The sequence below is a fragment of the Astyanax mexicanus genome, chromosome 6, assembly GCF_023375975.1.
Source record: "Astyanax mexicanus isolate ESR-SI-001 chromosome 6, AstMex3_surface, whole genome shotgun sequence".
NCBI lineage: Eukaryota > Metazoa > Chordata > Actinopteri > Characiformes > Acestrorhamphidae > Astyanax > Astyanax mexicanus.
In genome coordinates this window covers 8,046,234-8,064,459 of record NC_064413.1, presented here as the reverse complement: position 1 = coordinate 8,064,459, position 18,226 = coordinate 8,046,234, and the positions used below count along the sequence as shown (strand labels likewise).

Below are 18,226 nucleotides of genomic sequence, written 5' to 3'. Positions count from 1 at the left end.
CTTTTTCTGAAGGAGAGCTGTCTGAAATAATGTGTAATTCCTTAGATAACCACAGTCCAGACATGGCTCTGTTCATTCCCATCACAGTGATCACAGTGTAGCACAGGGGCCTCCTATAAGAATGGTTGAGTTCAGTGATGCCCTTGTAAAAAAATGCATTAAAGTATATTTTTTAAAAAAGGATAACATGGAAAAGTATATACTTTTAGCATTAAAATAAAATTAATATGTACTTAAATACATACTAAATTTACTATTTTGGAACCACTTATGGCAACTTCAGTATATTTCAGTTGTAATTAAGCTATATATTTAAATACAGCATTAAAAGCATTAGGCTGTGCTTTTGAGTGCTTTTGTCATGAAACTCCTGCAAAAGTAGATTAAGTAGATTTAAATGTGTTTTTTTAAACATCATAATTTATAATACACTTGAATGATATTGTAAATGTACTACTTTGCATATTGATGCACATATTGTGTACACCTTAATGACATTGGAAAAAAAACTACACTAGGAACTTTAAGCAGTATTTAATGCCACTACTTATATCTGCTTAAAAAATATATTTTATGGATATACAGAAAAGTGATATTTAATTTAAGTGTATTGCCATAAAGTGTATTAAATTGAAAATAAATGTTCTTTTAGTATTCTTCACCTAATTTAAAAATACTTTTTAATGCTCTTAACTATACTTTCTTTTTACTAGTGTGGAATACAAAAATACAAAAACCTAAAAAAAAAGAGTCTAGAGTGTAGTGTAGTAAATGAGTGTAGAACAGAGCTTAGATTGGGCCCAAAAAATACAGCACAACTCTACCTGAGCCTGGCCCAACCGATAAAGTGTCATTATGGGCCCAAGCCTGATTTAAACCCCACATTTGTTTTAGCAGAAATTAGTGAAAAGGTGACTGTAGAAATAAGTGTAGAAATGCACAAGTGAGTGTAAAAATAAGTGTAAAAGTGTTCAGGTAAGTGTAGGAAGTAGTTAAAAAGGTAAAAGTGAATGTAGAAATAATTGAAGTATATAAGTGAGCAAATAATTGAGTGTAGAAGTTAATTAGTAAATTAGTATAGAAATGAGTATGAAGTGTACAAGTAAGTGTAAAGTGCACAAGTAGTGTGAAAGTGTGTCGAGTGTAGAAATGGGTTTAAAAGTGTTGGTGCGAGTGTAGAAGTGAGTGTAGAATTGAGGGAATTTGTCAGTGTCAGTTTTAACAGTTACCTAATTTAAAGCTGGAGAATTTTGAGGTATAAAACTGATTTAGTGAAGTTTTAGAATAATTATCTTTGATCTGTCTGGGGAAGCCCCTCTTCAGTACTGAGAGTAATTAATACTTATAAAAGTACTGAATATTTCTTGCTAACTCCAGTGAGCTAACATAAGCTGTGGCTCATGCTAAAGACTACATACACACTGTATAATAAATAATGTTAGGAAAACAGTGAGCGTGTGTTTTTCTATTACAGACATCCCACCCTGCAAAAACCCATCTCAGAGTAGCACCGACCCCCCAACCACCATCCCAGTGACCTTAACAACAACCATATATTTATCCAGCAGCCCTCCATGCGCTGCCTAATCTGCTGCTGTCACTAAAACAAATAAACATATATAATATAATAGTTTCCTCGCTATTTTTTTGTATGTTATTCTTTTAATGATTTTAAACAATTGAATAAATATTATATTCAAATATTATATTATTAGGGCTGTTGACCGATTGAAAACTAATTTGAGAGAGAAAGAGAGAGAGAGAATTATAAAATAGGGATAGGGAAAGAGAGGAATGTGGAGAGCGTCTATATTTAATCCATATTTCCCAATAAATAAAAAGTAATCTACCACTAGCAATACCCTGTTTACACTGGTAAATAATGCTAATATGTCACCAGGCTCTGTAAAAAGAGTCAAATACAGGATTATACTCGGGTTATACAAAAGAGGTAAAGTGATTAATGTGTTAACTAAGCAAATAGGTAGGAGCCACCCATTAAATAATTACTGCATAAGTGATTATTTGTATAACTGATGCAGTGAGTAGCTTCTCATTTGTCAAACAGCCATGTGGAAACAATGATATATCCTGTGATCATGGGAAAGTTGTTTATCTCTTTCAGAACAGTAAAATTATTGACATGCATCATTAATGCAGAGAAAAAAGAACTGTCCATCGCATTATTAAAAAGTGGGAGGACAGTGGGAAAACATCATCTACCAATAAAGAATGAATAAAAAAAAATTGCGTAGGTCTAACCAGCAAAAACTCGCTAAAGAGCATAAAGATTGGACAACTGGACTCTTATGTGGTCTGATGAGTCCATATTTACCCTGTTCCAGAGTGTATTATTATGTTATATTATATTATATTATATTATATTATATCAATGATGTGCAGTAAGGCCCTTCTAACCGTGCGTCCACAAGGAAATATATATTATAGTTATTGTAAACTATAAGCATATATTTTATAAATTAACTAAAATAAAAACAGCAACTAATTCAAAAAATTAGTCTGTGTTTTTCAGTTGCTATGGGACTCTTATCTGACTGACAGTTGTTCTAACCAATCAAAGTTTTTCAACCCCCCCCCCCTGTGTGACCCTTCTGCTGATTTTGAGACAGTTTACATGATTAGCCTACCGTTACCTGTCTTTTAGAAAAATCACTGTATATCCAGATCTGTTTAACATCAGCAGCTCCAACTAACTGCCTGAACTTACAGCGGGGGGCGGTGGGGGGGTTTCCCCACACTAACCCTCCTTCACGCGCCGCAAAACCAGCAAGCTGATTGGCTGTTTCTCCTGAAAGGCGGGACTTTCTCCTTGAACAGGCACCACGATTGGTTAAGAGACACAGAGTGGTCAGTGCCCTGTCTCCTCAATAAAAAAAAAGTTTTTTAAATATTAATATAATACGGGAAATTTACGGGAAAATACTAAAACCGGAGGACGGCGGGAAAGAGGAGTAAAATACGGTAGAGGAGTAAAATACGGTAGTTTCCCGGCCAAAACGGGAGACTTGACAGGTATGCTTTTGTCCTGTGTATGTTATTGTCCAAATAACAGTTTTTATTCAGAGGGTCTGGTGCAGTTCTAATGAAAAATGTATGCAGAGGTGTGTAAAATGTTTCTTTACCACAGATAAAGACAGAGGAGATTTTAATAGCAAAATAAAATAACACAACATCAGTGCTCTTTTTCAATTTTACTTCCATTTTAATCTTTACAGTGGTTCTAAGAAGTTTTCGGCAAACTCCATTAAGCATTCAAAGTCTATTTCAAAGCCTTTTCCTGCTACCTAAAACCACTTCAGGAACTTACGAAGCCAATGTCAAAATAAAAGTCCTTTAAAAAGAGCTTTGCTACAAGAGACTTGGGACAGGAGACGAGACGCCTGTTTCTGAACTTGGCTTTTACACACTGGCTTTCAATATCTTTCAGATCTGCTAAAATATTCTATAATTCTGTATATTAGACACGCACACATTTTCTGTACAGCACATACACACATTCTATTAAAACACACACAGACAGGAAACACTTGTTGCTGGCAGGTTGACTGTGGTAATACAGTGTAAGTAGCTTCATTATGGCTAACGTCCAACAACCAAACATGTAAACATTTTTTAAAAATGCAGGACCCTTCCAGAAATACTGTCTGTCAGAAAAATACACTGGAGCAAGAAATATATATATATATATATATGATTACATTAACTGTAAAAAAAAAACAATAATAGAAATAATTGTGCACTTTGCATTGTATAGCATTAATGTTGAAACAGAAAGCTTGAACCCTTTCAGACCCTTTAAAAATTGCATCCAATGAAATTATAATTTTTTTTATACGTTTTGTTGCACTTTTATTGTGTTATGAGTTCATTTCTTAAAGTTCTTATAGTTATTATTAATTGATTATTTAAATCTTGTTACAAACAGAAAAAAGGCATTCTGATATTTTTACCATCACTAGAAAACTGGACATATTCAGGTCTGAAAGGGTTAATGGATGTTAACAGAGCATTTATACAGTTTATTGTTATGAAACTTTGACACAAAGTTTTTTTTACGGCTAATTACGGTATCAGTCAAAAGTTTGAACACTATCTCATTCAATTTTTTTTCCATACGTTGTATTGTAAATAAACAAGTCATCCAGACTATGAAGGAACACATAAGGAATCATGTAGTAACTTAAAAGTGTTAAATAAACCAAAATACTCTATTATCTGGGGAGCTGTTAACTTGCGGTTTCTGAGGCTGGAAACTCTGATTAACTTATTCTGTGTAACAGAGGAAACTCCACTCTTCCTTTTCTTGAGTAGTCCTGATGAGTGCCAGTTTCCTCCTAAAGTTTTTGATGGTTTGTGCGACTGCACTTGAAGATACTTTCAAACTTATTAATTTTTTTTTTTACATTACTTAAACAGCTATTCACTGTATACCTGTAACTCTAACTCTTCACAACTTTACAACTGATGCTCTCAAACACATTAAGAGGCAAGAAATTCAAGTAATTAAACTCTTGACTCTTGATGGGTTCAGCACAGCTGTTAACTGAAAGCCTGAATTCCAGGTGCCTCTATCTCATAAAGCTGACTGAGAAAATCCAGCCAAGATGTGCAAAACTGAAGACTCTTAAATATAAAACATATTCTGGTTTGTTTACTTAATAACTCCATATGTTTTTTCTTCATATTTTGGATGAGTTTAGTATTAATCTACAATGCAGAGCATTTTATAATAATAAAAAAAATACTGAAATTGAGCTTTGTCCAAACTTTTAAGGGGTACTGTATATTGTTAATACTGCAACAGGAGTGTAAATTGTGCATTATCGCTATCTTTCACTCTACATTCAGTGATTCCAAACAAATCAGCCCGCATCTGATGTCTTGCATAACGCTGAAGGCACGCAATCTGACAGTATGAAAAAAATTAAGCTAACCGAGGCACAGAGGAGACGGACACATGAAAGTAGTGCAAAAAAAGAAAAACCCTGTAACAGTCTGACCAGAGCATTATGAAGGAGAGTCGCTACTGCTGGAAAAAAAAAAAAAAAAAAAAATATATATATATATATATATATATATATATATATATATATATATATACTCTGATGACTACCAGCTGCTGATACTACGGCCTCTTCTCTGGAGCGAGCATTAAGAAAAGTTAAGAGCAACACGTGTTGGATAAATGGTGCAACGTTTTACAGCTGCAGCCAGAGATGGGACAGGATGTTCGGAACATTTTGACTCATTTTTAGAGAATGCATGATGATAATAACGTTTCATTGATATGAGTAGATCCTACTCTGATACAATATTAGCAGTTTATTAATTCAACTGTATTTTCTTTTTGTAACTACACAGAAAATCTCTGTAATCACAGCTAAAATGTTTTGGTTAGTACAACATTTCCTGAACGTTTAAGTTAACATTCTTAGAACATTCAATCTGTCAAGTTTTCTGGATGTTGTTTGACGTTTTGCGACATTTAATTTTTTACTTTTGGAAATGTTACTTTTGACGTTTCCATAAGTTATTATTCATCTAGCTGAGAACATTATGTGATAATAACCACACATTTTCAGTAACGTTACTGTAAACGTTTACTGTAACTGTAACTGTTTACTGTAAACGTTTTTATAACATTCTCTGGTAGCTGGGATGTTAATCTACAAATTTGTTTTTGTCCCAATTTATGTATACATTATTTGTAGCATCAAAGTGCTTTAAATTTTTAGAGCCAATCACAGTAAATGCTCCAGCATTGCTGCACCAACTCAACTTTACATGTAGCAATAGTTTTGTAATTAGTCTGTGGTTGCTACTGAGGGCGGGGCAGAGCATCATAGGAATTTATAAGTAAGATTACCAGTAGGGCTGCATAATATATAATTTTTAAGCATCGTAATCGAGATGTGCGAGTGCGCAATAGTCACTTTAAAGGACGTGCAATGTCATACACGTCATGTTGCAATGTTTTGATTCTTAAAACAAGAAGTAGATACACAGCGCTGTCTCTGTGTCTGTGTAAGTGACAGGCTGCTGCTGCCTGAGAAGCATGCGGAGGAGGGGGAGCGAGAGGAAGGGGCAGGAGTAAACACGGTGTAACCGCATGGCCTCCATCCACATGGTTGGGCATGTGCTTGTAAACACATGTGTCGAAAGCTGTGCACCTCAGTCCAGCACAGTTTTGCACAGATATTTCCAGTTACCGCTGAAATTACGTTTTTAATCCCAGAAAAACGCTCTTATTTACCTTTTAAAAAGCCTTTTAAATGCCTGATTAAAGGGCCGATTACTGTTTTTTTCTGTTTTCTCTGGTTTTAAGAGCTTGAAACTGACTCACGTCTTGATCGGTCCGGGTGGGGGTGGTGACGACTGGGCCCTATGTTGTTTAATATTGCAATAAATATCGTCGAAAAAAGAACATTTGCAATGTAACATTCTTCCAATATCATGCAGCCCTAATTACCAGCAAAGCAAAACATTAAAAAGTTGTTTTTATAAAAAGGAACTTTGACTTTTGCGAAAAAGTCCTATTTTACCTCATAATTCTTATTTGATGGTCTTATTTAAGTCATGTACCAAAAAGGAGCTCATTTTAACTGACTCCATCCAATAAATTTACACATTTAGAACTGTTCCTAATAATCAAACAATTTAAATCTGTATATTTTCATCATGAGTTTAAACCATTAAAACTGGTAAATGGTAAATGTCCCATTCCTAGATGCAGCAAGTAGTGTTAGCTATTACTGTAACAAATAAAAATGAAATGTGAAATAAGAGATTCCCGGTTCCTTAAATAATAACGGATGTGAACAACAGGAAAACTTCATGTTGTGGAAAAATAAAATAAAAATAACAGTCTAGAAACCTTTTCACTGTTAGCCCGACATGTGCTACAACATTATCTCATTGGAATCGCGATATGCGCATTGGTATTTTTGCAGGACTCAAATTATTAGATGAAACTATGTAGTAATGGAGCTAATTAGCTAGCTAACTGTATGGTGGACAGCTAGCTGATGCCCTGTAGCCACGTTAGCTGCAAGCTAGCTTTCTATGTTAACTCAACGCTTTATGCTGCATTCCAGTTACCTAAGATGTCAGAGATGGGAATGATGCTCCAGTTAATTAATACATTAATACAGTACCAACAATTTGGACACACCTCATTTAATGTTTTTTTTTATTTTATCCTATATTGTAAATGAATCCTGAAGTAATTCAGACTGTAAATTATCACATAGAAAATCAGGAAGTAACATGAAAGCGCATAAAAACATTTAGGTGCTTTTATCTGGGGGGCTGTTAACTTGTGGTTTCTGAGGCTGGTAACTTATCTTGTGGAACAGAGGTAACTCTTGCTCTTTCTTTTCTAGGGCTCTACTGATGAGAGCCAGTTTCATCATTTTTAAATTAATCAACGTTTTGATGTTGTTTTTAACTGCACTTGAGGATTCTTTAAGTCCTTGAAATGTTTTGGATTAACTTCTTAAAGTAAATTCTTGCTTGACTTAGTTGAGAAGTTCTTGCCATATAGAGCTAAATAGAGCTATTCACTGTATTATACCAACTCTACTTCTTCACAAATTTACCACTGATGCTCTTAAACACATTAAGAGACAAGAAATTCAAGTAATTAACTCTTGACAAGTTCAGCACAGCTGTTAACTGAAAGCCTGAATTCCAGGTGACTCTACCTCATAAAACTGACTGAGAAAATCTAGCCAAAATGTGAAAAACTGTCATCTAAGCAAGAGGAGCTACTTTGAAGAATCTAAAATATAAAACATATTCTGGATTGTTCAACTCTTTTGTTTAGAACATTTTAAAATAATGAAAAACCACTGAATAAGGTGTGTCCAAATGTCTGACTGGTACTGTCCATCAGTTATCTTTGAGAGCATTGTCCATAGTTAGCATTGTTAGAATTGTTTGATAATAATAATTTTGTGCATCCAAACAGGATGGAATCATGTCCACAGATAGGAGTTGGGAAGTACTGTGTGTAGGACTGATTTAATGGGACACTAACAAATAGAAGTGATAATAAACTGTATAACACTACTGCTTTTACTACTGTTGATACAGCCATATTTGATTCCGACTTTCTGAGTAGAAAATCTGACCCGTAGGAACATTCTAGCTCATTCGTAGCATTCGTAGCATCGTAGCATTATTGATCTTCTTGATATAGTAGAAATTTTGATTAGGCTATGTAGGCTACATGTATTTAATCGTGTATGGCAAAAACAAAAAGTGCTGCCTAGTTTGCTAACCTAGCTAGCTTGTTGCTTGTAGCTTTTTGGATAGCTAGCGGTTTTAGCTAACTGCTGTGAGCTGCCTCTTCCTGTTCTCACTGTAAAAAATCTTAACCACCTTCCCAATTTCCATTTTAAACCCCAGGAAAGACATTGTCCCACTCTGAAGAAAAGAGCTTTTAACACAGTGCATAATGAAAACTGAGCCACTACATAAACACACAACATGATGTCAACACTTGAGCTAGTGTAAGGGACGCCAATCCCTTAGACATTTGCTAAATGTTATAAAACGTTACAAACATGTAAGGGTAATGCTGAGGGAGTTTGGCAATGGTAGCATAATTTGTATGAAACAAACATATATATATATTAAACACATTTCTTGGGGAGTTCACTGAGAAATCATTGGGTGCAAAGAAATAATGCTTAAAAAAATTATGTATTTACTGACTGACGAAAATTGTGTATTTACTAAAAGCGAAATGTTAAGGTGACACTGGACTAATGCACTAAAATTAGGACTGTGTATTGGCAATACCTCGGCAATCTGATAAAATCCAATCCAATTCCGATCCTATGCTTTTATAGGGGACATATTATACAGCTTTTTACACATCTACACACTTATTTTAGAACAGGTCTATGAGCTATTCCAAACATGTTCATGAACATCTTTGCACACAATCTCTCTCACATAAAAAGAACTCACCAGCTCTATTCCTGCCAGTCTCATTCCATTTCAGAATGAGCTGTTTAAAGCTCACCTTCCGTCGTTTTTTCTTTCATTTTAAAATGTCTAGTTGTGGTCTCTAGTATGAATGAATGACATGTGAGCCGTTTTTGTAAAAAAAAAGTGCTCAGGTGTCTCTGTATAGCTCTTTTTTAATGGACTGTTTTAGGGGTGTGTCCAAAATGACCGGATTCCAGCTTTGCTCATGAATATTCATACATGCCAACAGCATGCAAATATCTCTCCTCTGATTGGCTAGGAGCACTGCGACGCCCCTCCACCGCTCTGCCGCTCACTGCCTCCCACCTCCTAACTGATGAGCGGTGATGTTGCGTCGCTTCAGCTCCGCCTCTGGGAGTTTCTCGAGCCAAGGTGGGCTGGTCTGTGAGTTTCTGCCTACGTAGGCAGAAAGATAATTCAAAATTCACCCGTTTTTCGGAGGGGGGGGAGGGGGGATTTCTTTGCTTAGCTCCTGCAGACAATGGGGGCTGCAAAACAGTTTAATGTGCAGGTGTACACATTCAACTCGGAGAGACCTACTGTATTCCACAAAAAACAAGAAAAATCGGATTTTTGCGGAAGGTGAGCTTTAAGGGCTCTGCCACTTTTATGCTAATAAAAAATGCTGTTCCTGGCCATGGCCATGTATACACTGAGCGTTTACCACACGTTTGTGTTAGCTTGTGCTAAAGAGAAAACACAAACAAGCTAGTTCATGCTTAAATGAAATAGAAGCACAAAACTCATTATTTGAAAGTACTTATATCTCACTCATCTGCTACTGTCTTGCCACGGACAGTAGGTACAGATCCCTCCCTCAGAAGAAGTCTGCTGGCTAATCCAGACCAACATGCTGGATAATTCAAGTGATCTTGTGGGTGTGGCTGTGGTGGTGGTTGAAAGGTGAGGGGGTTTTATTGCCATCACAATCACAGAAAACAGATGTAAAAAAAATGTTTTGCAAAATGTGTCTCCTTTAAGGATGTTGAAAATAATAATGAATTGAGACATTAGTGACACAATGTGTAATGATTAATAATGTCTTCACTACGTGTCAATTAATTAAGTAAATATTGCTAATTAATGTACCCTTAATGTAAAGTATTGCCAATATTTCTTTGCACCATCGAAGCTTCTGTACAGACATCATTTTGTTTGGACTCATGCTGTGGCTCTGTACCTTAAAAAAGGAAATTTTTTACATGGGAGAAGCTCAAAAAAAACAAAAAAAACAAAACAAAAACAGGAACATCCAGCCAGCACTGAGCACAGCTCCTTCATTACCTACAAGCTCGGCCCAGACCGCCTGCTGTAGCGAACATGCTGCGTTAACCGAGAGCCTCCGCCCGTCAGCCCGGGTTACTCAGCGTTACATTCAGAGCGAAACTCCTGATCCTCTGTCCTCCGTCCAACAACAACATCCACTACCATCCACAGAGGAAATAGAGAGCACACAGGACGAGGCCTGGAGAGGTCGACAGCCCCGAGTCCCCGTTAGTCGGGATGGAGGTGATCCATCTTCTTTCTCTCAATCCTTCTTTCTCACCACATTCACTTCCAACATTCCCTTCTACCTTCGGTCCTGCCTCTCCATCCCCAATCCCCACTCCCCCCCCCTCAATCTCCACAGGAATTTCCACAGTCACCTCCTCCTCCTCCTCCTCGTCTTCCTCAGAAGTGAAGGGGTCCGGGAAGATGCAAGCCTTTTCTCCAGAAGGGCAGTTCAATTCCAGCCATTTGGAGAGGAGTGAAGAAGTGAAGTTGAGCAGGGTTTCAGGGGAGGAGAGAACAGATGGGAAATCGGAGGGATCCGGAGGGTCCTGGAAACCCTGTTTACACAAGAATAAAACAGGGCTGTTAATGAGCTCACTGTCAGGAACACAGAGCTGCACTATTCATGAAATCTCTGGCAGCGAAACATCTGCTCTTACAGAGCTCTTTATACCCTAAACACACTCAGTTACAACATACAGGGTCTAAAATGTGTTTCTTTTAGTTTTATGCTGGAGCTACTGAAGATAAACACTTAATATAAAGACCTGAACCCAAACAATTAGCCTACATTTAACTGTAGGCTCAATAATCCCAATCATTTCCAAGCAAGGAGAGCCCACTCGTGTCACTTTGTTTAAAAAAAAAAAAAAACTTTTTGTTTAAAAAATGTTGTTATCATTATATTATTTGTCAAATCCCAATGTTTAAATATTTTAAAAATTAACTTTTTTTTTTCTTTAAAAGACTGTAATTGCATTACGATGCTGTTGTATATAAGTGTCAAAAATGGTCTTAAAATGACAGTATCTTTTATTGCAATTATTTCTGGTACAATATATCGTCCAAACAAAAATAAATATTCTGACAGGTCTAACTGCATGTGTTAATTTAATAAGCATTTAATAGTTGTTACTGAGTAATTCACACTGAATACTAGGGGTGTCACGATTTCGATATTTCATCGAAATCAATCAAAATTATGTCATGGTCTCGAGTATCGAAGTCAAAAAGCACACTGTAGCTCAAAGAGCAGCCCTTTCTCCAGTTTTGTCTAGCCTCAAATATGTTAATAGTTTTGGTACCTTAAGGAGCATCTTTCTCTCAGATAAAGTTAATAATATATCTTTATTAAAGAAAAAACCTTGTCATTCTCAGGGACTGAAAAAGTCTTAAAGTCTTATTTTTCATGTTTAACTGTTATAGTAGGATAGAGTTCAGTTTGTTAAGGCTATTATTTTGTACATGACTGTTCCTGTATTTTATTATTATTTATTTTCTTATGTTGCACATTGCTGTTTTAATAGTGCACACTGCTGCTACCAAAAAAAAAAACACTAGATGGCATTACATATATATCTTAATTAAATTATTTAAATTTGACCATTAGTGCCTGATGTGGTGTATTACAGATCACTTGTATCACTTTGCATCACTTATGTCAAGCCCACCTTTGAAATAAGATATTGTAAATTTGATGAATCAAACCAATGACTGACCATAGACTAATCTAAAACTGGCATAGACCTCTCTGCTGTAAAAAAAAGAAAAAAAGAAAATTGAGAATCGAATCGAATCGAATCGTGACCCTAAAATCGGAAATAAAATCGAATCGAAGATTTAGAGGATTTTCGCGACACCCCTACTGGATACAGAATTACTTAGGGCAGACACTGCAAAATACTAAATTACAGTTAATACTAAATAATTCATATTGGATACTGACTAAATGATATTTGATACAAGACACTAAATAATCCACAGATACTGATTCATTTAGAGTACATAGTAAATCATACTTTCTGGCTACTCAGTAATTGATAGTAAGTAGTAAATAATTCATGTCCGATACTGAACAATTCAGAGTAGATACTGAAAAATTGCTACCAGGCACTAAACTATCCACAGTACATACTGACACTCACAGTAGATGTAGATGCTGAAACTAACCTTAAAGTATAATGTGAGGGTATTTCTCAACAGTGTAATAACACACATACCAACCTATCAAAAGTATAATGTGTGAGTCAGATAATGTAATGTAATGCAATAAATAAATAAAAGTGTACCGGTACCTCTTTTGAAATGTCATCCAGTTCAATCTTTAGGTTGGTGATGAACTTGTACATTAAATGAGTTCTGTGAAGGTGCCTCAAGAGTTGTGCCCAGGAATGTGACAGCAGCACAACCTCGCTGAACAGACAACACTACACACACACACACACACACACACAGTGAAGATAAGCAGAATGACTGCAACTGTATAGAAAGACATACAATATATATAATATACAGTACATATATAATAGTGTGAATAGTGTGGTCAACAATAACAGGTAAGGCATGCAATTAATCTGTAAACTTTTTTTAAAGAGTCCTGCCATATTTCACTTTTTTACACAGCCTGATGTAACATTATCTGGTACCACTTTAAAATAAGACTACCTATATAAAGGGTTTATAAATGGTTTACAATTAGTTTATTAATGTTTACTAATTAGGTTGTAAATGTCTTAAAAATCATTAATAATCAGTTATAACACATACAGTAGAAAGGGTAACAATATAGATGGCTGTGGATTCACTATTTGGCAAACAACAGGTCATTGTTACCCTTTCTACTTATGTGTTATAACTGATTATTAATGATTTTTAAGGCATTTACTACCTAATTAGTAACCATTAATAAACTAATTGTAAACCATTTATAAACACTTTATAAAGGTAGTCTCATTTTAAAGTGGTACCCATTTTCTGTATTTAGCATTTTTATTTAGCAATGTAAACACAGCATCACTACTGCTCAGAAGCTAAGAAAGTAGATTACTTTTTATTTATATTAAAATAAGAATTATGGGTACTCTTCACCTTCCTCTATCTCTCACTGTTTCTTTTATTTTGCATTGAAATATCCATTATTAAAAGTTTCAGTGTTAAGAAGAAATCATGCAATTAACTACAATCAATCACAGCAAGTTGTGAGATCATTTTTTTATCAATCGAATATATATCAACAGAACACATATATATTTACACAATACAGGCCAAAAGTTTGGACACACCTTCTCATTCAATGCGTTTTCTTTATTATTTTCATGACTGATATTTACATTGTAGATTCTCACTGAAGCATCAAAACTATGAATGAACACATGTGGAGTTTTATGTACTTAATAAAAAATGAGCTGACCTCCACAGTCACCGGACCTGAACCCAATCCAGATGGTTTGGGGTGAGCTGGAGCACAGAGTGAAGAAGGCAAAGGAGCAACAATTGCTAATAAACACCTCTGGGAACTCCTTCCTTCCTTCAAGACTGTTGGAAAACTTTTCATTTCAGGTGGCCACCTCTTGAAGCTCATTGAGAGAATGATGCCAAGAGTGTGCAAAGCAGTAATCAGAGCAAAGGGTGGCTATTTTGAAGAAACTAGAATATTTTTTTTAGTTATTTCACCCTTTTTTGTTAGGTACATAAAACTCCACGCCTTCAGTGAGAATCTACAATGTAAACAGTCATAAAAATAAAGAAAACATATATATATATATATATATATATATATATATATATATATATATATATATATATATATATATATATATATATATATATATATATATGGCGCTTTTGCCATGTGGGTCAGCCAGACCTGACTCTTCCTGCACCAGTTTTTTCACCAGAGTCTCCAGAGTCTTTTGAGCGTGTAAGAAACAGTACTCCCCACTCTCTGACTTAATCTGTATAAAGAGACTTATACTTATAAGACTTTTAATAGTAACCTGTGCTTTATGAGTTATCTGTATTACTGTATGATTTGTTATATATAATATTTTACAAAAAAATGAATTCGTATTTTTGTTCATTAAACTACAATGTTTTATGTTATAACTGTGGTTAATAACTCTGAAACTGGTCAGTTTGACCCACAAGATAACAGGAGAGAGACAGGAGGAGACACTCAACACTCCTACACACATTAAGTGTGTGTAGTCTGAGGCTGAATCTTACCGAGGCAGTCTGGTCCTGACACTGCGTGCTGTCGTTGAATCGAGGCACAAAGTAGTTTCTGGGAAACACCGTCAACTGAAATCAGAGAGACACATTAAAACACTGTTACAGACCGGTGATCTCACCTTCAGTCCCGAAGGTGTAACCTGCAAATAAAACTGCATCATGTTTTTTACTTCTCAATCTTTCTGCATAATTCAGTGGTTAAGAGAGTAGATGTTGAAAAATTAATGGTACATCTATTGTTAAGTGGATACTTAACAATTCATAGCAAGTGCTGAATATTTATAAGCAAATCTTGAAAATTGAATAGCAGCTACTAAATAAATAATTTGTAGCAGCTAATGAATCATACATAGTATCTACTGAATAATCAATAGAAGTTACTAAACAATTTGTAGCAGATACTGAATAATGCAGAAATATATTTGAAGTCATGGGCCATACTCCGTAATAAAACAAATAATGAAATATACCACTTTAAATAATATTTTTTTCCTGATTATTTCATTTACACACCATTTTACTTGACTTACTATCTTTATCTTTGACAGTGTTGTGTAAACTAAGATTTTTCAAATTGATGTTTAATTTCATGATGTCTCTTAATATTAAACTCCTTAATTACGGAAACTTTTAGATTCTTTGGCCCGTTTTTCTGCGCTAGAAATGCGCACCCTCTCCGCTTTTAGACTCTTTGGCCCATTTTTCTGCGCTAGAAATGTGCACCCTCTCCGCTTTTAGACTCTTTGGCCCGTTTTTCTGTGCTAGAAATGCGCACCCTCTCCGCTTTTATACTCTTTGCCCCGTTTTTCTGAGCTAGAAATGCACACCCTCTCCGCTTTTAGACACTTTTGCCCCGTTTTTCTGAGCTAGAAATGCACACCCTCTCCGCTTTTAGACACTTTTGCCCCGTTTTTCTGTGCTAGAAATGCGCACCATCTCCGCTTTTAGACTTTTTTGCCCCGTTTTTCTGCGCTACAAATGTGCACCCTCTCCGCTTTTAGACTCTTTGCCCTGTTTTTCTGCGCTAGAAATGCGCATTCTCTCCGCTTTTAGACTCTTTGGCCCATTTCTGACACCTAGCATTCAAATTTTGAATCTCACATTATAAACACCTGCTTAACAGCGGGCCGTAGTTTGGACACCCCTGCTCTAGTCTGTCCATGTGTTTATTTAACTTCCTCTGCTCCTGCCCTGTGTTTATCCTGTGTCTCTGCCTTAAGTGTTTTCACCTGTGTTTCATTTGTAGCTCCGCCCCCTCGTTTCCTGTTTGTCAGTGTATATTTATAGTCTGTGTTTCCGCTCTCCTTTGTCGGTTCTTGTGCGTCTTAGGTTCAGGTTGTATGTTCTTTGTTTCCTCAGTCGTCTAAGCACTCTCCGTGTTTCTTTATTATTTCAGTTTTTGGTTTGGTATAATTGTTTGTTAGTTTTCTTTATTGTTTAAATAAATATCAACTTGCATTTGCATCCGCTCTCCATGTCCTTCCCTGCTGCTCCTTACAAATATTTAAGTAGCTACTGAGTAATTTATAATATATACTGAATAATCAATAGTAGCTACATAGCTGCATAATTCATAAGTCGCTATTAAATAATTAATAGCAGCTATAAATGATTTATAGCAGCTACTGAATCATTGTAGTAGATACTGAACAATTTATAGTACATATTAAATAACTCATAATGGATAACTAACGGTTAATAACAGGTGATGACAAATTATTAGCAAATCTTAAATAATTCACAACAGCTACTGATTAGTGGATTCTAAATTATACATAGCACTTACTGAGTAAGTCATACCACATACTGAATACATTGTAGTAGAGACATTATAAATTATATCAGGTGCTGAATAATTCTTAACATAAATGAACCCAAAAGAATCAATGGTAATCCATGTATGTCACAGACCCTTTAAAAAACAAAGTTGTTTAAAGTTCCTTACAGGACTTTCTCATTCATTTTAACTCTTAAAAGTTCCTAAGTGACATATACTGAATGTGTTAATGTGTGCTCTCACCTTATTTACAGAATGTAGGAGTGCTGGGTTAGTTCAATTTTTTGAACTGTTTTAACCATTAGAACAAACTAAAATACTTAATAAATAATTAAATGTTTTACATTTCATAAACTAGTTCTGATATGACTTCTAGAGTATGATGTTAAAATAGCAGTTGTGATTTTTTTGTGAAGTGGGTTAAATCATTGATACTATAATATGCTGTGACTGAAAACGATATGAAATATGAAAATGCTGTGATATAAAAACGACAAAATATTACTGAATCAGAATAATACATTTTTAATGTAATTTATAGTTAGTCTATAGATAGTTTTCATTCAGTTTACACGTGTAAGTATATTTAAGAAGACAAATAAAATAGAAATTGAATAAAATCTTTATAAAAACTTACAAATTCAGTCTGCTTTTCACGGATTTCGGTCTGAAGATTGTTGACAGTTGATTTGGCCAAATCATTGCAGCCGCTCCCTCGAACAGTGTAAACCATTGACAGCAGCAGTAAGACTGAGAAAAGAGGGGGAAAGACGGGGTTAACTTACATTTCTGTTACTGTGTTTCCGTTCTACCTTAAAAAGTGTAGGGTTTACTATAAGGCGTCTGGACCGACGCCGCGGTGTAACTGCTGCAGTATTTAAGGTGGAACGGAGGAATTCGAGCTGAGGGAGGTAAGCTAGCTAGGTGAGAGAACAACTGCGCAGCTGAAACTCAGTTTTTAGTAGTTAAGCAGCAGCTAGTGTTGCGAAAGACAGCGAAAAATAGCCTTTTAGAGCTCGCCGTGTGTTTATTATACATTACCTGTGGGTGTCATGCTTCTACCGGCCCCTGTGGGTAATATTATTCCCCATGTTTCTCTTTCTGCCGCCTCCCACCGTGCTGTGGCACTGCTGGCGTTCAGCCCCCCACGTTATTATCCTGCGAGTTCCTGCTGTAGGTCCACTTTCTCCCCTCTCCCGGTCCAAATGGCCACCTCCTGACCCTCTGGTACTTTCCAAAATGCCTTTTAAATGTCCTCACTCCCCCTTTTCTTTCGTTTTCCCTTTCCTTTCACTCCACATGCTCTGTACCCCCCTTTTTAAAAACAGCCCCTCCTCAAGCCAGACTTGCTCTCAGCTGTGCTAAAGCTACGCTTACTACCACAGTTATTACCACAGCACACAGCAGCTCTCAGTAGCATGAAAGTGAAAGTCTCTGCTTAACTCAAGCCTTTTAAAACCCCCTCTTACCCTCCCACCCCTCACACCCCTCCTTCAGACCTCTCCACCCTTTTTTTTACTTCATTAGAGAGAAAATTCTCCCCTCCTCCCCTCTTTTCAGCTGAAACAAAAAAAAAAGGAAAGAGGCCTAGCTAGCACAGGCTTAGGCATGCACTTTGGCCTTCTGTTTTTAATTTCAGCCCCCTCTCTCTGCTTCTGTCCCCCCTGACAGAAGAGTGGGCTGTTTGTGCTTTCTGTGGTGCTTAGTCACTGCTTTGGCAAAAATATATATATATAAAAAAAAAACACACACACACAAAAAAGAACCCTGATTACGCTTCCCCACAGAATTAGATTTTAGATGTAGAACAGATGCAGCGGTACTGCATGTGCAATAACTGCAAGTCATGTGCTCCCTGTGTCTGCACTGACAAATGATGACCTAGTTTAGGTGACACAGCCTGTAGTCATGCACATGCTGCATGGTGCC

The 18,226-nt window shown here is 36.0% G+C and overlaps 1 protein-coding gene across 1 annotated transcript; it reads right to left on the bottom strand.

Annotated features, from left to right (window-relative positions):
- Positions 1-10,243: 10,243 nt before the first annotated feature.
- On the bottom strand, positions 10,244-17,743 carry zgc:174888 (uncharacterized protein LOC558116 homolog). The gene is made up of 5 exons (XM_022674025.2): positions 17,339-17,743; positions 16,935-17,047; positions 14,515-14,589; positions 12,585-12,716; positions 10,244-10,847 (listed from the first exon to the last, which is right to left on the bottom strand). Exons 1-5 carry the CDS (start codon positions 17,349-17,351, stop codon positions 10,443-10,445), a joined length of 738 nt encoding a protein of 245 aa, XP_022529746.2. The 5' UTR covers positions 17,352-17,743; the 3' UTR covers positions 10,244-10,442.
- Positions 17,744-18,226: the final 483 nt, after the last annotated feature.